The sequence below is a fragment of the Coptis chinensis genome, chromosome 2 (assembly GCF_015680905.1).
Source record: "Coptis chinensis isolate HL-2020 chromosome 2, ASM1568090v1, whole genome shotgun sequence".
Lineage (NCBI taxonomy): Eukaryota > Viridiplantae > Streptophyta > Magnoliopsida > Ranunculales > Ranunculaceae > Coptis > Coptis chinensis.
The window spans coordinates 90023628-90050683 of NC_141457.1; the positions used below are offsets into that span (position 1 = coordinate 90023628).

The window sequence follows — 27056 nt, forward strand, 5'->3', positions numbered from 1 at the left end:
ATCTCGTTGTTGACACACTAAAATACTAAAATGATCCAGAAAAAGAGAAAATGTTGCAAGTGGGTGGAACGATATTAAATTTTTACAAGATTTAAGAGACACCCCGCGGGTGGTTTACAAGATCAAGCGGTGTGAGACTCAAGTGGAGCATGTGAAGTTTCATTGCGAGATGACCATGATGATTAGCTATTTGAATCAATGCTTATCAACAACCCTCGAAAAGATTGTGCATCAGCCATGCACGGGCGTGAGAGGGCTCATGTGATTCTTACAAACAACAATGGGATCAACTCAAACAATCGTTTTGCCAACAACTTGGGATTCATCAAGGATGAGCCTTTGGCAGCATGTGCCCAAGTTCTCAAGTTATACGAGGGCGACGAGGTGTAGAATAAATTGGTTTTGTTCGGCAGCAGTACTTGTTATTGGTGTTGAATATGTTTGGATTCTCAACTTTATTGTTATGAGATTCTAATATTTGTTGTTTTCGTGACTCACAAGTCGCCATTTACATGTCAAGAATTTCAATGAAGTCACTTTTACTTGTTTATTGGTCATGTTCATTTAAGATGATTCCAGATTAAACTTTATGTTCAAAACAGTAAGTCATTGATACATAATCAAGAGAACTAGAAATTTAATATAAAATATAAAAAGTAGAAAGAAAAAAGATAAGAATTATAGAACTGTGCAAACAACAACAACAAGAATAATGAGAGATGAGAGATGAGAGATGAAAAACCAACATAAACAAGTGAGAGAGTGCACACCTTGGACGAGTTGCAGAGGAAAAATGGACGAGTTTTCGACTAGTGTTGGTAGAGAGATCGAGTGGGATGTACGAGAGGTTTTAAAGAAGTAGAAAATATATCTTACCCGATAATTTTTCACCCGCAAGGAATTGTGGAATACGGAAATCTCAAGTTTCTGCCCCCCATAGAAACTTGCGATTCCTTTATTTTGGGGTTTTGGAGTTTCCATTCTAGCGCACAAAAGGTTGCCAAACGAGGTAACTCCTAATTCTTGGAAATATATCATGAATTCTCCCCTCAAATCCAGCATTCCAAACACACCCTTGGGGTATTTCTAATTCCCAATTATAAATTTTGGTTGGGGATATGTCTAAAATACCCTTAAATTTTTAATACACACACAGTCGCACACCGGTGATGAGGAAACTATTGCCCAAGCCTAAGCCCAAGTAATGCTTAAACCCAAAACCTCAGCCACTGCCTAAAATGTAAAAACTAGAGTTCCTCCCACGCACTGTCACTCTCCATTCACTCTGAACTCTCATCAAACGTTTCATCTGCTTAAACCCTAAACATGGTTTATCTCAAAACCCTTAAACCCCAATTCTTCTACACACTTCTCAAAACCCAAAAACCATCACTTTCCACACAACCCCATCCATATATCACCTCAAAACTCCATAAACTCACTTCTGGGACTAATTCGTTCTCACCTTCTTCACACTTTCAAAGAATATTTTCCACTTCAGCCCAATTAGAAGAACATTCCGAAACTGATGTAGAAACCAAGCCATTGATAAAGGGTACAAAGGGTTTGGATGTTTTGTTTAAAGAAGCAGTAGGACTAAGTGAAAGAGTAGAAGAAGAAGAAGAATGTGAAGGGGAAGTTTCAAATGGTTTTGTGGATATTAATCAATTGAAGAAGAGTTTGAAGAAAATAGAGAGAGAAGTGAGAATGATGAAAGGGGTTTTGAAAAATGTAGAGAAAAAGGAGAATGGTTTGAAGAAAGAAGAATCGGAATTTAAAGCGGGAAAGTTGTTGGATACATTGTTTAAGGAGAAGTCTGATTGCGAAAAGAAAGTTGATGTAACTGAGAAAGGTTCTAAAGAAGATGACCTAAAGCAGTCCATGACTGAGTTATCACCGGAAATGGTTTCGCTTTTGCATTGTTTGCATGAGAAAGGGTACTTAAAAAATGCGAATTTCATGCAGTCGAATAAGTTTGATTTGAGCTGTTCCTCGACATATTATTCTCGCACTTTCTTACAGGGTGCAGCTGAAAAGTTTGGAAAGGATCATCAGGAATTATTAGCGAAGTAAGGAAAATCTTACTTACATTAATCTCATTTCTATTATTGTTTGTGCATAGATAGATTGCGTATACTAAACTATCTACAACATCGACGTTAATAAATTTTAAGCTCATCCAACTAATAGGAAGAACCTTTGTTTAGTTATTTTTTTGTTTTACTCTATATTGAATACATGATAAAAAGTGGATATAAGGTAGAGTCGCTTTGCATGAGTAAGGTGTGTATAGACTTTCATCAAATACAGATTGTAACTGTTTTTGGAAATTTGGAGACTAATGTTTGGATTATTGGAAGTTCCCAACTTGACAGTTTAGCAAGGAACTCAAAGTGAACATTAAGCTCTTATCAATTCCTTGCCATTTTTAGCTTGAACCTACCAGGCTGAAGTTAGTTGGTGGAGCTGTAGATATAGCAAATCTAGGCTACTAGCTAGATACCATGATTTGGAAGTAACTACATTGGACTGTATACACTCTGCAGTGGGTAATAAATAATTTAGTCAGAATAATATCTTTCTTTTATACCTTACAAATTTGAACACATTCATAATTTGGTTGATCAAGTCTCTTTGCAATTTGATTTCTAATCTTAGTCATACGTAGTTGTTAGGGTAGTCCAAGTATTCCATGTAAATTCTGTATGGAATTTTGCATCAGCGGGAGTGTGTTTGTAGTTTTATTGGAAAATCAATAATCATCGCTCCAGTTAACAAGCCTACTATAAAGAAAACCACTGTGTTCTTTTCTGTTGGAAATATGTACAGTGACACACTCGTTGATATTGAAAAGAATGCCTTCAACTCACGTAAAGCATGCTCAATAGAATTTGCCACCAATTCATTTATGTGGTGGGCTATGATGTGATTCTGCCCCATGAATGTAGCTTTTGAATCAGTATCTTCTCCATCAAAGCTAGCTTCTCAAATTACATCAAGTGTAAGGTTGGAAGAAAATAAGAACAGGTTTTGACTTGATCAGTTGTGTTGGGATTCACCCATTAAACCTTTGGTATTGCAATTTTCTTCTTGGCATTGAACATGAATGCCTGGTTGAATGAACATGGAAGAGATGATCTTCATTGGATTAAACTTTAATTGCAACAAAAGGCAAGGATTTGAAATTATAATAGCGTAACTGTCACGAGATCTCTCTATAGAGAAGATGCAAGATTTCGTGATTTGTAGCCAAACTTATTCCATTGACAACAGCGTGCTGCATGCCTCGCATTGTGGGGATGGCCATCCTGTAGGACAGAGAGGATGCTTGTATTCGAGGTAGAATAAGATGAGCGATCTCTTAATGATGTATTTTTCTCATTTATATTTAGGAGGAGGCCTCCCCCAGCAGTTACATACAACCTTGCTACCCCTAAATCCCTCCCATCAACGTGAATATAATTTGGACGACGTTTGGGGCAACCCCTCCCCAAACGCTTGACCGACTGCGACCCTGAACTGGATAAGCCTTAGGACCTCCTTCCTGTATTGTATTATCTGTTTCATGGAGTTCTTATTTGATTTTGTTATATTTATTTTCTTACACCGAAGCACCTATATCAACTCTCAAGGGGGGAGGGGGGTTTTGTAACAAGGATAACTCTCATAGTTCATAAGCTCTATCAGTATTTTTGTGCATGGAAAATACCATATAGATATGGCTATTTCAACTTCAAGAAATGTATTCTTTCTATGCACTATTGTTGGTCCTGTTGACTTGTGATTGGTATTTAATGTAACATGTCATTAACTGATCATTGATTAGCATCCAAGACAGTAAAGGGTAACTTTATCACCCTACCAAAATTCACAACCAAGAAATTGGGCTAGAGAGTCTCATTTAAAAAAAAAACAACTCTAAAGCCCTATCCATAAATTTTTTGGGTTTTAATACCCCTACATTGTTTTTTTATTAAGCCATAAGTGTTTTTTTATAGAAAATCTTTAGAATCTAAGCTTTTGACTCGAGACCAGGTGCCACCTGTTATTTTTTAATATAAATTATTCTCTTTTTCACCCTTCCAAGATAACTACTTGTAGATAAGATAACTACGAATAAAGATTGAATAAGATAACTACTTTTAGATAAGATAACTACTAGAACAAAAAGAGTAGATTTTGGGTTTGAATAGAATTTAGCAAAAAGTACCGTGTATTGCTCCAAAAGTTAAATTTGACACTACCTGTTTTCATCCGAATGTGGACGTTATAAACTTATACATTTTAAAATGCAGATGCACCATGTTATAAACTTATATATTTTAAAATGCAGATGCACCATGTTATAAACTTATATATTTTAAAATGCAGATGCACCACGTTATAAACTTATACATTTTAAAATGCATACACACCCACATTTTAAAATCTGATACAAAATGCATTTGATTATTTATTTTTGTGGGTTTGATTAACTACTATTAAATGAAACGGGTTGGTTTTAGAGTTTATTGTTTATAAATTTAGAATATAGGGATTAGGGTTTAGTGTCTTAAGGTTTTAGGCTTTTAGGCTTAGGGTCTAGTTTATAAGGGTTAGGGTTTAGTGTCTTAAGATTTAGGGTTTAGGCTTAGGGTCTAGTTTATAAAGATTTTGGGTTTAGTGTCTAGTGGTTTGGAGTTTAGACTTAACGACTAGTGTCAAATGCCTCCACAAAATATTGGAGGCATAATATTTTAGTTTTTTCATTTAAAAGCTAGTGTCTTGCTAGGGTGTACTCGGTATAGCATCCGGGCCACTCATATAAGCACAAATACTTGGTGTATTGCGTGAAAGAAGTATTGTCCAAGGGCTCTCATTCTGCAAGACTCATACACTCGATGCACCCTAGATGCCCTCTTTTCATTATATGCATTTTTAAATATGAAGGCAGGTAGTTATAAGTGAATTTTTTGTGTGAAATTTAATTTTTTGTTTTGTATCCCACTATGTTACTCGGTAGATAGTCAGTTATGTTTGTTTCCAAGTGAGGATATTTTCGTCTATTCTTGGTAAAGTTGGATAACAGGTGGTTAGTTCCATATTCGGGTCAAATTGGGGTATTAAATTCTAAACAAATTTAAGAGGAGTTTTAGGACTACTAAATATTTATAACTAACTCCTCTAGACTAATTTTCTGAATTCACAACTGATATAAAGCACCTCTCTTCAATCCTAGAATTCTTGCCAACTTTGACCTGCTGTGTCTTCTTATGTCTTTCTTGGTTTGGCCATGAATAACCATTTTTCTAGCGTTGCAGATTATTGTCAGAGGAGGATGTGAAAAGGCTTCTACTTTTTGGTTGTCCTTCTGTTACTAAGAAAAGTGCTTTTGCAGCTAAAAGGTTGCGCTCTTATTTTAACATTCGGGAAACTATGGTAAGTGGTCTCTTACATTGAAATCGTTCACTTTTTTTATATTGATTTTCGTCCATCATTTAGAGAGATTTTATTTTGTCAAAATTGTCATGTGTGCGTTCAGGTATGCCGACCTTGCAAATTGAATAACGTATGTGAGTTCGCGAATCATATTGTGGGAAAGAAAGCTGATGAGATGAATGTAGGCGATTTGATGAGAAGTCTCACTTCGTACGGGTTTGGGTTGACGCATTCAAACCTGATTGTACCAGATGAAATTAAGGATTCTGTAAGCAATTTGCTCAAGCAGGTGGTCACGCATAGTCAATGATGTCATTGGTTATATTCTAAAAGATCGGGACTATGCGTACATCATAACACTTGGTCCCGATCTTAAGGTCTGCTTCAGCCCTTGGAATTCTTGTGGTGGTGTGCACTTCCTCTCTTTCTTCAAGCCGGATTATTTGCACATTTCATTTTCAAGAAAGTTTACTACAAGGACTACCTGTATGGTTGTATCCAGGGAATTTTTTTCTTGAATCTATGATGTTATGATCTAAGTATGACTTACAATTCTGTCGATAGATATTGATCTAGTGGTGTAATAACAATTCTGTCTTGATTCTTGAGTCTTGACTTGTCCAGGTGCAATTTTTCGCTTTTGCAATTGTCTACCATAAGCGCGTTACTTGGGCCGACTCATCAGTTCCAAGCTGCGCCGTCCAAATCAAATTATAATGTTTTTTGAACTACCTGTCGCAGTTGCACTTCCAAAAAGTCAAAAACTCTATACTAATCAATAAATCACCATGCAAAGTCATATAGAATCAAAGAAGGTTATGGTTATGTAAATTCAGTTTTGTACACTTTGGTTCCTGTTCCACTCTAGGCTGTTGTAGGGGAGTGATATTCTCTATCCAGCACGCGCTTAACATGGTGGAACTAATGCACCGACCTATGGTCCCAGGTCGCATCCATGAGCCAACATCGCGCCAGAGGACAGATCGCAACATCATGCGAATTACGCCAGGCAATGACACAGACCCCCTATCCATAAGCAATCATGACTGAAGGTGTACTTGCACTCATCCTAAGCGTCGATCCACTAGTCACGCCGCAAGCTTACTTTCGCCTGACCGCCACTCCTCATCATCACAGCCAGGACTATGTAGATATTTCTCGCGTGCTCCCATGATCCACACCCCACGTTGGTGACATCCTTTACACGTGGAGGTGAGGATACACTTTCAATCTCTATAAATACCACTCCTATGAACTACGCCGGACACGATTCTACTCGACCCCCGAGAACCGAGTAAGATCGTAGGCGATTCGGCTCCAAAAAGCCGAACTTCGGTCTCACCCATCCATCCATATCGGGCCCTCCAAAGACGTATGGTAAGGGAATATCACATCCCACCTTTACATTGGCGCCGTCGTGGATCGATCACTTGAGAAACCAAACCACTTTCACACTAATGTCGGTAACAAAAACCAAACCAAAAGATTCTCAAGCCCACGAAGCATGGTAAGCCTCAAGCTCAATTCAACACTTTGGCCGCCGCCTAGGAACAATGAGCGAACAAATTGCCCAACTCGAGGCAAGAAAACGCCACGTTACGTGCACAAGTAGATACACAAAGCCCACTAGTCGGGGCACCGCAGACGACGACGCCATCAACGCGTCGTCAATCACCGAGAGCTAAACCAAAGGCTCGACAAGAACGCGGTCAAGAAAGATTCCACCCAGATAGTGCAGAAAATGTTGAAAACCTATCGCGCATCTCCATTTGCCGCCGAAGTTCTTCATAAGATCTCCCCTCCAGACTTTGTCCAACCACGGTTTCCATCGTGATGACGGTCGTACATGCGTGCCAAAGATATAGCACGATATGCTCAAAGCCTCGCTCTGGTAGCGTCGAGTTCGACCATCTTCGATGCCGACTCTTTCCCAAACTAAAGGCGGCCCACTCGACGGTTCTTCTCCTCGGAGCGGACTCCATTCGAAGCTTCAACAACTCACCGACACGACTTCGCGAACCAAGACGCATAATAAATGACGAAAAGGGTGACTCTCAATTCACTCTTCCATTTCGCTGGGGGCAAGGAAACTTCTTTTCTTGCCGGTTCAAAACCGAACTCTTGGACATGGAAGCGGCCTCAAGGAATCATTTGCCGCGGTGGCTTTTCACAAACTTTACGCGCTCCGTAACACCGACCTAACCAGTGTCGCTTTTGAAAGACCAACCCGAACGTTGGCCGAAATGACTTCGAGTGGATAAATACATCAAACCGCAAGAAGCTTTGCTAAAGCGAAAACGAAGAAGAAGAAGCGCGAGAAGAGGGAGAGGTTTACTTAAGTAGCATCATCCTCTAGGAAGGCGACCCGACAACAAGGGCGGCCGCCCGGACCAAAACCAAGAAACGATCGGGAATTCGCGCGGTGCTCACTAGATCTCCTAGTTACATACTAGAAAAGATCAAGCGTCGCATTCTACCCGACCGAGAGATAAAGGCGACCAACGGTCGCCCGCACCAGCCCCCTATCTGCGCTTTTCACGCTAACCGCCACGAGACCGACGTCTGCTGGGGGCTTAAGCATTACTTGCAAGACCTGGTCGAAGCTGGGCACATCAAGCAGTACACTAATATACCTGACGGCGACCTGCGCCACAAACTCATGGCTCGCAGGATACGAAGCAGGTCCCCACCCAGAAGGAGCGACCTGCGTTCTCAAAGTCGCCCTCATATCAGAGGACGCTCCCGAGAACGCATCCATCAAGATCACCGTCAGCCATCCAGAGGTCGCGAGCACGACAGAACCATCCACATGATCACTCTTCAAGATGATTCCGTCTCGAGCTCACGGGAAAAACGAAGGCGCGTAGGTGCCCTCCACGAAGTATACAATTTCACTTCACAAGCTGCAGCTATGCCACGCAGTTCAGGGCGTCGAACAGGAGATATCACCTTCTCAGAGGCCGACCTCAACAAGGTCTGCCTCCCGCATAACGATGCACTCGTGGTCCACGTCAAAATCAGTGACTGGACCGTCAAGCGAGTTTTGATCGACCCTGGCAGCTCGTGCGATATTTTGTTCTATCACACGATCCAAGAGATGAACTTACCAAAGTCGGTCTTCATAGACCCCATTGCACCCCTCTTCGGATTCAACGGCTCCAGAGCCGACCCAATAGGAGACATCATCCTCCCAGTCTCAGTGGGATCCCGGGAAGACAAAGTCAGCTTCAACACGCGCTTCAGCGTCCTAGATACCAAGTCGTCCTACAACGCCATTCTAGGACGACGTTGGATACATCAGATGCAGGCCGTACCATCCACACCGTGCATCGTCATCCGTTTTTCCGCCTAGGGAATGATGGAACTTCGGCAAACCACCGAGGCCCATCATTGTAAATCCAAATCATTGCAGAGCCCAAGGCCATGCAACCTCCCATCTCTCGTCGAAGAACGAACCTACCAACTATACAATGGCCAAAGATTTAGTGGTCGAGGTGAGAGCTAAGCGCGAACAAAAAACGAGCGGCGGGGGCTCCAAAGAAGAGTCTCCACACTCCGACCCGATCACCCACCACCAAAGCGGTGGGCTTAACCAACAGTTCAAATAATAGAGGTCGCCCCATTGAAGAGCATCACGAACAAGCAGAGTCTCGTGATACCACCACCGCCTACCCTCCAACCAGAAGGATGGCAGGGAACTACCCGATTTGTTGTCCTAACGGCGGCGGTCATTTCGACCTCGTTGTCATAACCACGAGGGGCGCCCCAGTTCCAATCGACTACTCGGCCCAAGCCAACACACCGACAGAGTCGGCAAAGAACAACCCTCCAGAGAGCGCCCAGAACGCACAGAGCCAAGCACCGACTCAAGACAAACAGCAAGTGAACCTCGGAACCGAAGACGACCCTAAACTCGTCTATGTGGGAGCCAACCTCGACCCCACACTTAAGGCTCAACTTGTAAATTTTCTATCCATGAATAAAGATGTGTTCGCTTGGTCGTATATCGATGTGCCTGGTATAGACCCTAGTGTTGCATGCCATCGTTTAAACATCAACCATGGTGCCAAACCAGTTCGACAGCGTCCTCGAAGATTGTCCTTACGCTTTCAAAAAGCAATCAACGACGAGGTGGACAAGCTCAAACAAGTAGGTTTCATCCGGAAGGTCGACTACCCAGAGTGGGTCGCCAACATAGTGGCAGTCCCGAAAAAGAATGGCACAGTCCGTTTATGCGTCGACTTCACCAACGTCAATCAGGAAACTCCGAAAGACAGCTTCCCCCTACCAAGAATCGACCAACTAGTCGACCAGACGTGTGGGCACGAGCTGCTATCATTCATGGACGCATATAGCGGGTACAATCAGATACCATTAGCTGAAGAAGATCAGGAGAAGACATCGTTCATCACCGAACAAGGAATTTATTGTTACAACGTTCTCCCGTTCGGACTAAAGAACGCAGGAGCAACCTACCAACGGCTAGTAACTAACATGTTCCAGGACATGTTAGGCGATACCATGGAGGTCTACATAGACGATATGGTAGTCAAGAGCAAAAAAGCAGCCGACCACCTCACTCACCTCGAAAAAGCGCTTCCGGACTAAGACGAACCGAATGAAACTCAATCCGAGAAATGTCTTTTGGCGCCCTCCGAAAATTTCTCGGATATCGGGTCGCGAACGAGGCATCGAAGCAAATCCAGACCAAATTCGGCGCTCATCGACATGCCCGACCGCAAAACAAAAAAACAGATACAAAAGTTGTCGTATGGTCGCCGTGACTCAACCGATTCATATCTAGAGCATCGACAAATGCCGACCATTCCTACAGATACTAAAGAAAGGCGAGCAATTCTCATGGAACGATCAATGCCACCAAGCATTCGCCCACCTTTAAGGAGTACCTCCACAACTCCTCCCGCCCCTCGCCAAACCAACCGGAGAAACTCGGGGCTCTATCCGGCGGTATCCGATTTCGCCATCAGTTCGGTCCTATTCAAGGATCTAACACAATTCGAAAAGCCGATCTACTTCACAAGCAAGACACTCACTCCAGCCGAGAAGAACTACTCTTACATAGAAAGAGCCGTCCTTGCTTTGTTATACTCGGCAAGGAAATTCCGACCGTATTTCCAGGCTCATCCAATCAAGGTGCTTAGCGATCTTCCTTTGAAGAGGATTCTTCACAAAGAAAACAAGACTACAAGGATGGCATTATGGGCCGAAGAGCTGGGTGAACACCACATCGACTTCGCCCCGCGCATATCACAAAGGGTCGGTCGTAGCAGATTTCCTAGCTGATTTCCCCGGTCGGCGACCCTAATGGGGGAGGTCAAACAGAGGTCGCACCCAAGAAAGTTTAACATGCAAAACACCGGTCGGTCTCTACGCCGATGGTTCCAAAGAACCCCGAGGCGATGGTATGGGAATCGTTTTTAGTCTCCCCGAGGGAGCTATGGTAGAGAAGGATTCAGATAGACTTCGCGAACGCCCAACAATGAAGAGTACGACGGCACTAATAATGGGAATGATGCGCGGGGCGATCCAATTCGGAGTAAAGGAGATCCAAATCTTTAGTGACTCGCGATCGGTCGATTCGCCAGTTGCAAAAAGAGTACACTACCAGCGAAGGTAACCTCTCCAAATACCTTCAAGTTGTTAACAATTTGCTTCCGTCATTTAGCAGAGCGACGATACACCATTTTTTGCGTGACGAGAACCGTCACGCAGATAGCTTGGCGTACTTAGCCACTCAGACACCGAACTGTGTCCCTCGACAACTACTTATCGACGTGGTCGATCGACCAGCCTACCAAGCGAACCACGTCTGCACAATTAGCGACCTGCTCCCACTCTCTGAAGATCAGACGAGTCAATCATGGATGCAGCCTATTATACAGTACATCCAGTACGGCACACTCCCAGAGGAGCGCACCAAAGCCAAGAAGGTTCTACACCAAGCACGTAGCTATTGTATGGTGAATGACAGATTATTTCGCAAATCCGCAGGGGGACCTCATCTGAGGTGTATCAGTCCAGAGCAAGGCCAGCTAATTTTTGCTGAAATTCACGAAGGAGAATGCGGCAACCATGCGGGAGGTCGCTCACTCGCCCACAAAGCGATCTCCCAGGGCTACTTCTGGCCTCGTATGCAGATCGATGCTAAAGCGTACGTCCTCAAATGTGTCAAATGCCAAACATTTGGTCACAACATCATACAACCAGCTCGCGAACTGATTAACATCGCGAGTCCTTGGCCGTTCCACATGTGGGGCATGGACATTATGGGACCATTCATCCTCGGGGAAAAGCACCGGCTTCCGCTTTGTCCCTTGCCGCCACGCACTACTTCACTAAGTGGGTTGAAGCAATTCCGTTAGCACACGCCAAAGAATCACATGTCGAAATTTCATTTGGACTCATATCATCACCCGGTTTGGCCTTCCACATACACCGGTGATGGATAATGGCTCCCAGTTCGCGGCAAAACAACCAAAGAGTTTTCGCCAAATGGAAGATCGTTCATGCATTCTCTACACCACAAGACGCTTCAAAGCAATGGACAAGCAGAGGCCGAAGAATAAGGCCATTCCGAGAATTTGAAAAGAAAATTGAAAAGAACAAAAGCCGCTGGCCCAATCACCGGAGAACATACCGGCTCATCGCGACTACCGCTTCAAGCACCGGGCGAAGTCACCATTCTCCTATGCTATGGCACGGCCGCCATACCCACCGAAATGACAATCACGATAACCCGATCTGAACTTGTCGAAACAGCCTTAATAACTCGGTTCTAGCTCGAGATCGACCTCCTCGAGGAACGGCGCGACCTAGCAGTACCGTCCGAAAGTGGCAAAATTTACCAACAGTCCTCAAAAGATCTTACAACAAACGAAGTACTTCCACGATCTTTTCAACCAGGGATCTCGTGATTGAAGAAAACTCAAGATGAGGCTAAGCTAGCACCAACATGGGAAGGCCCTTACATCGCGTGGAACGGTCGCAGTAACGGCGCTGCATTGGATTAAAACCCAAGAAGGAAAGATGCCGCCACGACCATGGAACACATACTTGTTAAAGCAATTTTACCAATAGGTGATACGATTGTAATTCCCTGTTCCCCGTGCACAACAAAGTTCAAATGAAAGAAACTCAAGATGGTATCATAAATGGCGGACCTACTCACATCTCCAAACCACACCCCCACGAGCAAGCTCCATACCTAAACACGCACCATACGCCGGGGACGCCTCAGAGCTTACAGCTCAACGCCTCTCCGAAGTCTCGCTAAGTTGAGGACCTATACTTCTAGGATCAACTAAGCGAGAACGCCTCAGAGCGTAACGCCCTCGGGGCTAAAAACGCGCCATACGCCGAAGACGCCTCAGAGCTTACAGTGCTCAACGCTTCTCCGAAGTCTCGCTAAGTTGAGGACCTATACGCCTAGGATCAACTAAGCCGGTGAACGCTCAGAGCGTAACGCCCTTCGAGGGGGCTAAACACGCCATACGCCGCCAAGACGCCCAGAGCTTACAGCTCAACGCTTCCGAAGTCTCGCTAAGTTGAGGACCTATGCTTCTAGGATCAACTAAGCGGTGAACGCTCAGAGCGTAACGCCTCGGGGGCTAAACACGCCGCCACGCCGCAAAGACGCCTTCAGAGCTTACAGCTCAACGCTTCTTCCGAAGTCTCGCTAAGTTGAGGACCTATACTTCTAGGATCAACTAAGCGAACGCTCAGAGCGTAACGCCTCGGGGTTAAACACGCCATACGCTGGCGCTAAAGACGCCTCAGAGCTTACAGTGCTCAACGCCCGAAGTCTCGCTAAGTTGAGGACATACACTTTTCTAGGATCAACTAAGCGGTGAACGCCAGAGCGTAACGCCCTCGGGGCTAAAAACGCGCCATACGCGAAGGATTCTCGAGCTTACAGCTCAACGCCTCCGAAGTCTCGCTAAGTTGGGCATACACTTTTCGATTCAACTAAGCCATAGAACGCTCAGAGCGTAACGCCCTCAGGGACCTATAACGGGCTAAACACGCCTATACGCCAACGCGCCTCGGGGAGCTTAAGTGCTCAATAAACAAGTCTCGCTAACGTTGAGAGCTATACTTGCTCAACGCCCGAAGTGAACGCTAAGTTGAGGGCATACACTTTTCGATCAACTAAGCCGGCTAGAACGCCTCAGAGCGTAACGCGTATAAACACGCCATTAAAGACGCTCTCGGGAGCTTAGGGCTCAACGCCCTCGAGTCTCCGCTAAGTTGAGGGCATACACTTTTCGAATCAACTAAGTAAGAACGCTTTAAGAGCCTCTTTCATCCTCACTAAAGTCAGGTTATACTTTTCGAATCAAACTAAGCCCAAAGAACGCCTGGGGAGCACCAAACTTAAAAAGGGCAAAGCCCCGCAGACGCCTCTCAGAGCTCATCAAAAGCCCCCGAAGTCTCCCTAAGCCGCGGCATCCACTACATTATCAACTAAAAGATAACATGTAGCAAGAATACAGCCCAATTTAAGCAAAAGGCGCCCCCTTTTAATCAAAGCGATGAACAAGTCACATCAAATTCCCATACATTACAAAGACAACATGTAGCAGTGTTAACCAAAACAAAAACATATATCGGAGATTAAATCATCTCCGAGTAACCGACCTGGCTGGGTCTACCCGTGAAAAATCCGTGTCGGTTACCAAGTTACAAAATACCAAATGGACCGCGAATCGCCACTTTAGTGGAAACCAGTTCCCAAAAATCAAAAGAAGCGAATCGGGTTCGGGCAAGCCCGAAAATGCAGCTCTAATGTTTAACCCTCATAGGGGCAAAGAAAAACACGGTCGATCAAAAAACAAAACAAAAACATATCCTCACCAATAAACAAAAAAAAGATCACGGAGCGACCACATGTTTATCCTCGTGAAGCGGCGGGTTGAGGGAACATATCCGAAGCTCGCAGAGCAACACGATACCGCCCTTTGAGCACCATCCGCTTCTTCACCGACAATATTTTCGCCCAAATTTTGGCGCATCACTATTAAAAGTGCTGGTATACGCTGTTTCGAGCCTTTACGAAAGCAACCCTCCGCATTGCTTTTCACAGACTCGGTCACCTCCGTGATCTCCATTTGCAAGTCAACAACGACGCAAAGAAGTTTTTCATTTTCATCAAGAATAAAGACGACATTTAGCCGACATAGCTTCCGCCTTTTCTTGTCGGACCTACCCGAAAGCATTCGCAGACATCCCACCGACTCTGCATCAACATCAATGGCAGGCGTTACAACGCGTTCTTCAACTTATCATAACCAAAGAAGAAACCGCAAGTACGAAAAGAACAATGAAAATCAATCGAAGAACGACCGAGAAATTAGCAAACAATGTACTCACCGACAAATACCGCCATGTCCATGGTCCCCAAGAGCGTATCCATGTCGCCGCCCTCGACCTCCGCCTTTGTCCCCGCCCAAAGACAATACCCTCGGAAGACTCGCCGCTATAGCGCAGAGTGGAAGCCGCAAATAACGCCACACGAGACGCTTCTTCCCCGACCTCCCGACATAGAAGAACTCGCCCCCACGCCCCCAACGTGAGGGGCAGAACTCCCACTAGCGACGCCCCTCGCCCTGTGTCGCTCCATCCGCTCGGGCGACCCGAGGGGAGGCCGCCCTCGATGGGCTTTAATTCGATAACCACACCTCCGAAGCAGGGCGCGCCGACCTCCGGGCCGCGTTTAGCTTTTTGGACCCGATGCCACCACCTTCCTCTTGCCACGGTCGCCAGGGCACATGTGGATGAAATTCCATCTCCTCCATCAGCAGAGGAGAGCTCTCACGCCACGCCTGCCTCCCACACCAAAAGCGAATAACGAGCCATATGAGGAAAGCTAAAGCAAAAAGAACAAAACAGAGGCAATGAGGAAGAGATAACATCTTTTACAATGATCAAAAGAAGAAAAGAACCACCATACCGAGAAGATGACCACCAAAAGCAAACACGCTTCGGAGAGGAAGAAAAAGAAGAAATGGAAGTCCAAATGCCATCGCTCTCCCCGAACAGTTTCTATTTATGCAAAAGAAACGTCTCTTCCCGAGGCAGCTCATTAAGACATCGAGACGCCAAACGCCAATCCAACTGGCAACCATCATTTCATATTTCGCGAAACCGCTCATCATATATCCGTGACACGCGCTAAGCACGATCGAAATGGAAGTGACCATTGCTCAAAAAACACCTTCCGGCCGTATTAATATCGAGTAAACCGAGGACGCTAACACCGACCTCACGCAAAACACGATTCAAGATTGATACAAGTCGACCAACCTGCGGGGACAAATCAAATCAAACAGACATACAGTACGCAAGGAAGAAAAACAACGGATAACAACATGGCATTAATATAAAACAGTTAGCAAACCGAAGACCAAGACCACAGCCCGATAAGCCAGTCGTTGGTCTACCGAAAATAAGCCGCCCTAAAACACTGGTCTACCTGTAAAAGAAAAACCCGCGCCCAGTAATTTAAAACATCTAGATCATAGGCACGCATAAAGAAAAAGACGAATTCGCTTTCAAAGATCTTCAAAGCCTTCAACCGGAGGGACGCCCAAAGACTTGGGAACATTTCGGATCACCAGAGACGCCTAATGTCGTCGCTTAGCGCCCCACCCGCATCCGCTTAACGACGGAGGTTGATCCGCGAACCATCTCATCAGCAGGAGCAAGAACGACCGCTAGAACCAAAGACGACCGACCTCGAAGCGAAGTCGACCGGGTCGATCTATTGCAGGTCCTTGAGCTGGCTTCCGGGCAGTCGCCATACCTCTCTCCAGGTTCTCTATTTCAAAGACGGATGGCAAGATAGGCCGCCAGCCTCCATTGCAGTAGCTTTACAACGGTAGCGGCGATTAGCGGCGAACTTTCTTCTTCTTCGGATCATCGACCATGTTTCCCGGCCCAAATTTCGTTTCATACCGACGCCCCTTCCGAGACGTTGTAACTAGTTGCGCCTTTCTTCGTTTCCAGCTCCACCTTCTCCGATTGAGATATCGCCTCGAGATCGGAGACCTCAAGCCTCAAGGCCTCAACCTCCGACTTCTCCATCTCAAAGAACAAGGCGGCTTTGTCTTCGGTTCGATACCCAAGAACCATCTCAAGCAGCAAATTCGACGATAGTACCACAAACAAACGATAAGCAGCAAAGCACAATAAGGGATAACACAATCGCAATAACACTTCCACTTACCGTGCAAATCGCCTTTATCCACCGCTTCTCACATTCGACTCTAGTTCCTTGGAGTCAAGGTCTTTCCTATCACCATCAAGTGTCATCCCTTCTAGCAAGCAAGCAAGGCTATGGGTGCGGACTTGTAGCTGCAGTCCGACCTCTTTCACAGAGCGCTTCTTCCCAAGCATTTCATCAACATACATCGTTGCGCCCCATTTCGTCCTCCTTGCAAGACCGGACGGCTCCCTTACCGGTCTCTCTCGAGCCAACCTTCCCCTTCATCTTGCCTCGAGGCATCTCCAACCACCCCGGTCGAATGACCTCGGGGCAACCTCGGGCAGCATCCTCAACTAGAACGCGCTGAAGTCGCATCTACTTCGACCTCGGTTCGAGCTCCGCCTCCCACCCATTCGCGACCTCACCACCTTCAGGCGATCCGGGCCACCTCGCAGCCTTTAGCAGTCGGTATCTCGAACATCGGAAGGAACGCCCTCAACGCCGGCGGAGCATCCTCCCGACCCATGCCCGACCTGGACCGGAGGCCCCAAAGACTTCCGGGGGTCGCTTCACCCCAAGACGCCCCGTTTCTATCCTCCCCGTCACCAAATCACTTCCACGCTTCCATAACACGCACTTTGACGCTCCCTTACCACGAGCCCTACTTTTTCGAGCTTTCTTTCTTCCAACAACAGTCCCTCCACGCCCTTAAAGAATTCGCGACCTCGGCAACTTGGCATTTTTCGTCCCCGAAGTCACCGAGCTTAATCTCTCGACGCCGTTTCGGTTCGTCACATGCGGGTGCGGGTATCCGTATAAAAGACAAAACACCAAATGTTAGATCAAGATAAAATCAATCGATATCAGCGGAAAACCTAAGAAAGCGTACTGGTACCCACCAGTGAAATCACACGTTTTCCTGTCCACACTGAACCCGCTCGCACAGTAGTTACCGACTAGCAGGAACGGTCTTTTATCCCAAGACTCGTTACTCACTCCATCCAGAACGGGCGACAGAGTAGCTCGGGTTTGCAAGCTAAAATTGTATGCCCTAGATCGCTTCAAAGTGAAGTGCTCAATAATATCAGCGACTTCGATCCGTATTCATTTGGCGCTCAACAGTCGAACACCTTTAACAACCGCCCGGGTGTTACCAATTTAACCGCGACAGCTTTGCCACAGCGGTTCAAAAATTGACAAACCAACTTCGAAAAGGGTATCGTCATGTGCGCCCTCAGCTGCCCCTCACAGACGATCACCCCGTGGTGCGGTGGGACGTACCTATCGCTAAAGACCAGGACGCCTCGGTCAGGCTCGTGGATCTCCAGACCTTCTACGGTTATACCATATCTTTTCCTCAGATATGGAAACGCCCTCAAGGCGTGTTTATCCACAGCCCTAGCGGCAGCTCGCCGAAGTTTAACCTCTCACCACTGCCCCGGCGCGCAACGCCAAGAAGCGGTGATCGAAGCATCGCCTTCTTCACTTTCACTCAAAATTTCATCCCTATCTTCCTCACCCAAATTACTACAAAATGATTCATCTGTCTCCTCCTCCTCTTCCCAACCAAGGGAAACTTCACGCACTTCGTCTGAACGAGTGTCATCAGAATCCGACATTCTTCTCCTCTAAACTTAACAAACCTAGCTACTGGTATCTAACAGAGCACCCTAACTACTCTAGCACAGAAGCTTAACACTAAACAAGGGAAACGGGTTCAAAAATGGCAGAAAACTAACCTGAGGGTTGATGCGCTAATGAAGTTCTCTACCAAACGGTAGCAAAATGAAGCCTCACCAAGCAAGTAAGATGTTTGAACAACCGCCCCCAATTCCAAGGCATTATGATTACACCGTAGCCCTAGCCCCCACGACTTCCAAGTAATCGCCTTTGTCTTTTCACATCCCGAAAAACGGGCGCCACGTTCCCTTTGTCGCGAATCGCCAGATCTCGTCACGCACGCGCACACGCCACACGATCACACTAACCAACTCACGCGGTTAGCACTAGTCGTTTCTATTACACCGATCGCGGGTCGATCCCCAACTATCACATAGTACGCAGCGTTAATCGTTTTCTCTCGCCAGGTCGCTTTCACAACCTACTAAGAGGGGGCGTAGGGGAGTGATATTCTCTATACAAAGACGCCGCTTTAGCATGGTGGAACAAGGGACCGACTGCGATATCAGTCGCGATCCAAGAGCCAACAACGCCACAAGACAGATCGTATCATCACGCCGAACTACATCAAAATGACACATACTCCCTATCCATAAGCAATCATGACCGACGGAGTACTTGCAGACTAATCCCGATCGCCGGGCCATCGACACGACGCAAGCTACTTGCTCGAGATCACTCCTCCTCATCATCACAGCGGACCTATGTAGATATTTCTCACATGCTCCCATGATCCACACCCCACGTTGGTGATATCCTCTACACGTGGAGGGTGAGGATACACTCGAATCTCTATAAATACCACTCCTATGAACCACGCCCGGACTGATTCTACTCGAGCCCAAATTTGAGCAAGATCGAGGCGGTTCGGCTCCAAAAGCCGAACTTCGGTCTCACCTATACATTCATACCATCCCGAGATCGTTTGTAAGTGGAATATCATATCACACCTTTACGGTGGTGTTAGAATAGTTGTATGAACACAAAGAACTAAAGTAGAAACGTATGAACAAGAGCAATAAAGAAACAAGGACAGCCATGAATCGGGAATAACCAAGGCGCGAATTAGGGTCAGTCCTTAAGGAAAGATTTCGCCCTTCCAATGGTGCGTAAAGGCAACATGATTGGTGTCTTTCTCACAGATTCAATGGTTAACATGACCGACTTTGCACTAGAACAGACTACCCTCTAGAACAAGAATATAACTTTTGGCGGTGGCCGGGAAGAAGAGAAGAAGAAAAGGACCGGTTTTAGTTTTTTTTTCTCGAAGTTGAAGTTTCGATCAAGTCTATTTTCTTTATGGACTCACAGTCCTATTTATAGAGGTTAGGAGAAAGAGAGACCAACTCCTACTAGAACACTAAAACTTGCTGCTCAAGAAAAAGGCAAAACAAGTTTAGGCTATTGGTCAAACCACTACCCACAACAGTAAGCCCAAGCCCAGGCCTGAACCCTACCCAATGTGGTGGATAACCAATGTGGGACTATCTACTATGCACTAAAGTGGAGAGAACACATATGGTTCATCTCCTCCACTTTGCACACACTCACAAGTATTTCGAAATACACTTAGAGATTCCAACAGGTGGGTACTAGACTCTATTGACAGAATTGGCAACCAAGTAAAAGGTATAAGCAGAATGTACCAACATGGTGCTCGGGTCCCAACCGTAAAACAGGAATGATGATTAACACTAAAGGGTCGATACGAGAAGGCGGAATTGTTATGGTGGCATTATTAGGGACTGTGAAAATGATGTGTAGCTTGTCTTCACGGGGAAGCTCTAACAGAAATCACCGACCTATGAACTCAAAGCGGTTGTAGAAGGGCTAAGGGGAGCTGCACTTGGGATCAAAGAAAATCATTATAACCTCTCGCATCGCGGTGCGGTTAGATCGTAAATGGTATAGATGAGCCCCATGTTCTTCGCACAAATCTGCTAGCATCGATTCGCGTGCTTGGTGCGTAAATGTGAGAGAGGGACTTCAAGCATGTGTAAGGAGTCAATCAAAGTTAACGAAGGATGCTTGCACTTTAGTATGACTCTCGTTGTAGTCGGTTAGGCAAAGAAGATAGGGAAACATATTATTGTAGAGAGTAAAAACAATAGACAGAGAGCAGAAATCCACATTTACGAGTGAAACACAATTTTCTACATCTAATATTGCTTTTAACATCTAATATTGGGATCAAGCACCGAAGTTAACTAACAAGTTTAGCTAAGCTCGCATGGATAAGAAGATATTGACCCCATATTGCTTTAACTAAATTTTGTTTTGGTACTTAGATGAAGAAATCAAGATATCTATAATGATAGCGAAGAATTCATCCAAATTACAGAGAGGCGTAATGTTGAAGTATCCGATTTAAGTTGAGCATCGCTTTCAATTAATCACGAAAGAAGCATCCACAATGCAGTGAGAACCAATGATTATAGCCGATGTCTAAATCTCATTATCAAATAACGGGGCACTAGCTTCCTTTGTGAATGACCAAGTGCTTTCTCCTATTTCTTCAAGAGACTCGAGAACTACATGTAGGAAACTTATTCCAAAAAATATACTTATTGTTAAGTAAACAAGAAAATCAAATTGATATGAACAAACCTTTAATATCAACAAACAAACAAACCTTTTAGTTCAACTAATGAACTTAATTTACCAATGATTAAATCCGAGCCTAGTGAAGATTCACTATGTCCTTAAGACAGATTTTCCCCCACTGCGGTGCTTGAAGGTTGATGGGAAACTATCTCCCAAGATAGAACGGATTTCCTTCTATAGAAAGCTAGCACTTCAATTTATAGACTCAAATAACACAACATAGTATTTGACTAAGAACGTAGGAGAAGAGAAAGAAGATCGAACTTCGGTGATCCGGTCCGTTTTTTCTCCAAATTCATCCACTATTTATAGGTGAGTGGTGCCTCTTCGAAAAAGAACACGGTGACTCTTGGGAAAAAGTAAGCAACTCTTTGAAAAGTCACATGTTTCAAAAAGACACACCATTTTCGCATAAAGCACTCGTTTGAAACCGCTGCCTATTTCGAAGGTCACACCTTTTCAAGCATGATGCAATTGTTGAACCAAAGGCACATTTCGAAAAGTCGCGACCTTTCGGCATGATGCAATCGTTTTGAACTAATGCACCATTTTAAAAAGGTTTTTCTCACTTTACGCATCGTTTCAAGATAAAACCCATTTCATCTTAAGTGGGGTAACTTTGGGGAGACAAACTACTCATTCATATTTAAATGGATTTGAGCAAATCATTTTTCTAACAATCCCCACATGAATGAAAATTTGGCTTCTTTTATCATAAACATTGGATTTCTGTTCTTTTACAAATGAAAAGATACCGCATCAGGTCAAGTAGCATGGGAGGCCTTGAACTTGCCTTAGTGAAAGACGATCGGATTTAATTGGACGATCAGTAGACTTCTATTAATGTCCTTGAACTGTCAGCCGTTTGTATAAACCTAGACAATCATCTTCACGCAGTACCTTCTCGAATACTGTTGGTTCTCACGTTTGTGTTCATTTTGGCCTTGAACACTTCTTGGTTTCGTGATAGTGCTTTTGAGACATTTGCCTTTAAAATTCTCATAGAAGCGGCCCCACTTCTCGACACTAACATAGGTGATTTCTATAAAGAGTATCCCGCAATACTCCACTTGGATAACATAACTTTCCAAGATATAGTAAATCATTAAAAGCTCGACTTATCCCGGTTCTCATGGCAGATATGCATCGCCTTATATAGGAATGGGTTAGAGTATAATATTACTCTCCAAAGTGCTAACCGAGTCACAAACATAATTCAGTTGGCCCATTGAACCTAGATCTTGGGATCTCCAAATAACTAGGTTGGTTTTTCCATTATGATGACTCTTGGTTGATTATCTCAAAGGCTTGAAGCCCATTCCCTTTGATAATCTTTCTACTTGCTCTCTTGTTAAACCTTTTGTAAGCGGATCCCTAATGTTATCTTTTGACCTTACATAGTCGATTGAGATAACTCCATTTGAGAGCAATTGTCTAACGGTATATGTCTACGACATATATGTCGAGACTTCCGCTATACATGCTACTGCGTGCTCTACCAATAGCAGATTTGGTCATCACAAGTATACACACTCCGCGGGTAATGTGTTTAGCCCAGCTTTGGAATATCCTCTAAGAAATTTCGAAGTCACTCAACTTAGATACTGACCTCGTCCAACACTATGAATTCTGATTCCATATATAGTGGACCTTGCTATGCACGTTTGCTATAAGGATTTCTTTGAAATTTATGCATCTCTCCTAGAGTAAAACACCACATTTGATGTCTTTTGAGTAATGCTTCAACAAATTTCCAATTTTGAATTAATTAATTCAAGAAGATACATAATCCCCCACATTTTTCCAATTTCTCATGACAAAGTCAATAAATTGGAAAACCATGTAGATATATGTTTTTCAAGTGAGGCTTCTTCTTAAAGAATGTCACATATCATTCATATAGTGTCGAAAACACTTCTAAGACCTCAATTTTGCTTACAAGTATGTTTATAAAATAATATCTTAAGCAATCTTCTTTATTGACACTCTTTGGCGCAATAGTAAAACACATATATCTTACAAATAATACAATATTTTTAGAACCCTTTTAGCACCCTCCATTCCTAACATCCGAATGAAGCAAGGATTCTCGAATCTTGGATCATAATTCCCCAAGTGTGGCATTACCACCACCTTATTTGCTTTCAAGAAGTCCATTCCAAGAATGACTTGAAAATGGTCTAAGCGAGCTACCATCAGGTCTACCTTTCCTCGCCAGTTGTGCATCTTAATGTCAACTTCCAAAGCGAGTCCTTTCACCGGTTCGGCTTCTTGGTTCAAGCCTCTCATAGAGCCTGTACATTCTGCGAGTTTCAATCCAATAGCCTCGTATACATACTCAGAGATTAACGTATGAGTTGAACCAGTATCTACCATTGCTAGTATACACCCGTAGTTATTGAGTTCCACTTCTACGAACATAAGGTCGTCATCGGGGACCAAAATGTTCATACCATTCAACGAACTAGTAGGTCTAACAAATGAAATAGGAACAGCATGAATAGGAGAACCTGGAGGTGTTGTCATTTCTATTCTAAAATAGAAACACACCTTCGTTATTTCCTTAAACCAAAAAGGAAAAGAAAACAGAAACAAATTCTGTTCGGTAAAGAAGAAGAAGAAAAATGGAATCTGTCTTAAGTTGTTAGGAAACTTATTCCAAAAATATACTTATTGTTAAGTAAACAAGAAAATCAAATTGATATGAACAAACCTTTAATATCAACAAACAAACAAACCTTTTAGTTCAACTAATGAACTTAATTTACCAATGATTAAATCCGAGCCTAGTGAAGATTCACTATGTCCTTAAGATGATTTTCCCCCTCCGCGATTGCTTGAAGGTTGATGGGAAACTATCTCCCAAGATAGAACGGATTTCCTTCTATAGAAAGCTAGCACTTCAATTCTATAGACTCGGTCGAACACAACATAGTATTTGACTAAGAACGAGGGAGAAGAGAAAGATCGAACTCGCGGTGATCCGGTCCTGCTTTTTTCTCTCCAAATTCATCCACTATTTATAGGTGAGTGGTGCCTCTTCGAAAGAACACAGTGACTCTTGGGAAAAAGTAAGCAACTCTTTGAAAAGTCACATGTTTCGAAAAGACACACCATTTCGCATAAAGCATCGCTTTCGAACCAAAGGTGCCTATTTCGAAAAGGTCACACCTTTTTCGCATGATGATGCTTGTTTCAACCGGTGCACATTTGAAAAGTCGCGACCTTTCGGCATGATGCATTATTTGAACTAATGCACCATTTCAAAAGGTTTTTCTCACTTTACGCATCTTGTTTCAAGATAAAACCCATTTCATCTTAAGTGGGGTAACTTGGGAGACAAACTACTCATTCATATTTAAATGGATTTGATCAAATCATTTTTCTAACACTACACACTACAAAATAGTATTTTTCCTTTTTTTTGGCTGAACTTTACCCCAAATGAGCCACTTCACTTGCATTTCACCTCATTATGTTATTAATGACTTCCCTCTTCTGAGAAATGCAGGGATACTTCTCTGTGTCGCAGCTTCCAGGACTTCAAGAGAAAAAGAAATGACTAACTAGTTGTGAAGGACTACTCTGCAAGAAAGTATTAACAGAGCTTATCTTCCACACAGCTATCCAAGTCCTTATAATGACACTTGCCTACAATATCATGTAGATATACATCAGCAAAATAAAACTTATCTCTTAATGCTTCAGAGTCGGCTGTTTTCTTTACAAGATGAATGTCTTAATTAGGCTAGCTTCAAGGTTCAATGCAATTTGCAGCAAATGTTTCTGCAACCAGTACGGGGAAGGCAATTGTAGCATCACAATGTACCTGCTCAACACCGCAGAAGAAGATATTATAACAATTGTGTTGGAATTTAAAGCAGTTTCAGTGAGATGTTGGGCCATGTGTTGTACCAATGCACAGGCATTACTTCCAAAAAAACAAAACAGCATACAAACATGTGCATATGTGAGAGCAACATGAAAACTAAGTATGTTTTCAAGATATTAAAGAATTTTACATATAAAAATGAGCTTAGAAAAACAGAAGGTGTACTTTAACTGTCTTGGCAGATCCTCGTGGTTTTCCCCATGATACAGCCTCGTCGGGTCGAGCACCAGAATCACTACCATCAAACTCTTGCGCCGTTTTTATAAAGACAGCATAATCTGCACCATTTCGCATCATATTGGCATTACATATGTGATGCTTAGGTAATCCTCCTCCAAGAATTATCATGCTTGTCTTCCTATGATTTGCATGAACGGCTTCCCTATTCATGGCCCTTATATCCGCCAAAAAGTTGAACATGTGTTAGATTTAAAAAATAGTATGTGATGACTGTATGACAGTGAAAACTAAAGTGGTTACCTTGAACAATGTCAATAATCAAACCAGGATTGCGGAAAGAATGGAAGTATAACATATCCCCCAACGAACAGTCTATCAAGCCTGGGCAGAAAACTGGAATACCATTCTGTAGAAGTTACAACATGAAATATCATTATAATACAGTAAGCAAATAAGATAATCAATCCCTAGCAAGAACTTCTAATGACATATAGATGGTGGACATAAGGGGCAAAACACAGACTCCAACTTAGTTCTTGAAAAAACAAAAGGCAATCTAGACGAGAGGACATGTGCTATGCATTGCCAGTTACTTTGAAATCGAAGAATTTTTTTTTTTGATCCATATATTATATTAGATGAAGTCACAATAAAATCTTAAGGTACAAATGAGACAATTCAGCTGAGGAAAATGATGTATTTAATCATGAATAGCAAATTCAACTTTTCATTTCAATTAGTATAGATATGCACACTTCTAGAGAACTCCATGAAAAAAATATTACATTTTACTAATGTTCAAAGCAAAGTTCAATCACTCTCAAGCATCCAGTTAAATTTGTTTCACATAATTGCTAGGAAGCTTCCCGGTATGTTTACCTTGTATGCCCAGTGGAGATATGACCTTTCGTCATTTATTTCTTTCCCCAAGCGAGATATTGATGCCAGTACCAACAACTCAACATCCATTAGTTGCAGAAACAAGTCAGCTAGAAGCTACATATCACTTACCTCTACTTTTTGCTCTTCTAACATCTGATAAAAAATCGGGATAATCCAATCCTCAAATTTGCAGTAGTTGTCATTTGGCACCAACAGGTTTCCAATATGATTTAATCCTTTTGAATGTAAACGAGCTCTATCTAGATTAAAATCGCCCTTATATGTGTGAGCAAGACATTTTATAAGGTCCTCCTCTATACCTCCTGTTGTAACCAACTAACCACTACTTCCACCTAAAATCAAAGTCCAAAGTAATTCAGCGTCCTCTTCTTGCCTTCTTGGGTGATAAACAAACAGAAGAAAATTGTTGTAAGCTCATGACTTGGAAAAGGACTATATATATAATATTTAAAAAAATATAAAAATAAAAATAATAATCACTGAGATCATATGGTTAAACGGTTCTTCAAACTTCAAGGGTGACCCTAGTTGGCTAGTTAGCACTACCACATATCATTTACATGCAGTACACACATTTCAAGAGCCGTTTCCAATTTGTAGTCATCATGTATTATTAGCTCCATTATACCAACTTCTGTTATACACTAGCTAATTGGCCCCCGCTATTGCCGGGCTTACTACATTAATAGTGGATGATCTTATGATTAAGCTAGTTGGATACGAAACGACATTGCTTGATATTGCTGGTGCTATGGGTTACCCGATGAATTTGGCACAATCTTGGTCAGGAAATGATGCATGCCATGGTTGGACTTTTATTACTTGTGATTCACAGGGAAAGAATGTGACTGTTATTAATTTCTCAAAGCAGCATTTTGTGGGTACTATATCTCCGGCTTATGGAGATCTTGCTTCTTTGAGAAATTTGTTATTGAATGATAATAATCTTACTGGTAGTATACCGGATGGATTGATTGCGCTTCCACAGCTCCAAGTATTAGATGTCTCAAACAATAATCTTACAGGAAAGATACCGAGTTTTCCTCCAAAAGTGAATGTTAAAACATCAGGTAATCTCCTTTTGGGTAGTGATACACCCGCTGGAGGTGACACTGATAATATAGTCATGGAGAGAAACAAAATATGAAAACTGAA

The 27056-nt window shown here is 43.4% G+C and overlaps 1 protein-coding gene and 1 long non-coding RNA gene across 2 annotated transcripts; one reads left to right on the forward strand and one right to left on the reverse strand.

The window, feature by feature from the left end:
- The first annotated feature begins 1102 nt into the window (after window positions 1-1102).
- On the forward strand, window positions 1103-6026 carry LOC147518794 (uncharacterized). Its single transcript, XM_086590533.1, has 3 exons — window positions 1103-2069; window positions 5301-5418; window positions 5522-6026. Exons 1-3 carry the CDS (start codon window positions 1327-1329, stop codon window positions 5726-5728), a joined length of 1068 nt encoding a protein of 355 aa, XP_086446659.1. The 5' UTR covers window positions 1103-1326; the 3' UTR covers window positions 5729-6026.
- Window positions 6027-24326: 18300 nt separating this feature from the next.
- Window positions 24327-25933, reverse strand: LOC147518795 (uncharacterized). Its single transcript, XR_015211885.1, has 4 exons — window positions 25878-25933; window positions 25299-25404; window positions 24984-25212; window positions 24327-24755 (listed from the first exon to the last, which is right to left on the reverse strand). It is a non-coding gene; the product is annotated as an uncharacterized LOC147518795 (long non-coding RNA).
- Window positions 25934-27056: the final 1123 nt, after the last annotated feature.

Bases quoted from the DNA above. Each gene is read 5' to 3' on its own strand.
- LOC147518794 (XM_086590533.1), top strand. From the start codon at position 1,327: ATGGTTTATCTCAAAACCCTTAAACCCCAATTCTTCTACACACTTCTC. The intron at 2,070-5,300 runs GTAAGGAAAATC...CTAGCGTTGCAG, and splicing joins CATCAGGAATTATTAGCGAA to ATTATTGTCAGAGGAGGATG. The intron at 5,419-5,521 runs GTAAGTGGTCTC...GTGTGCGTTCAG, and splicing joins TTAACATTCGGGAAACTATG to GTATGCCGACCTTGCAAATT.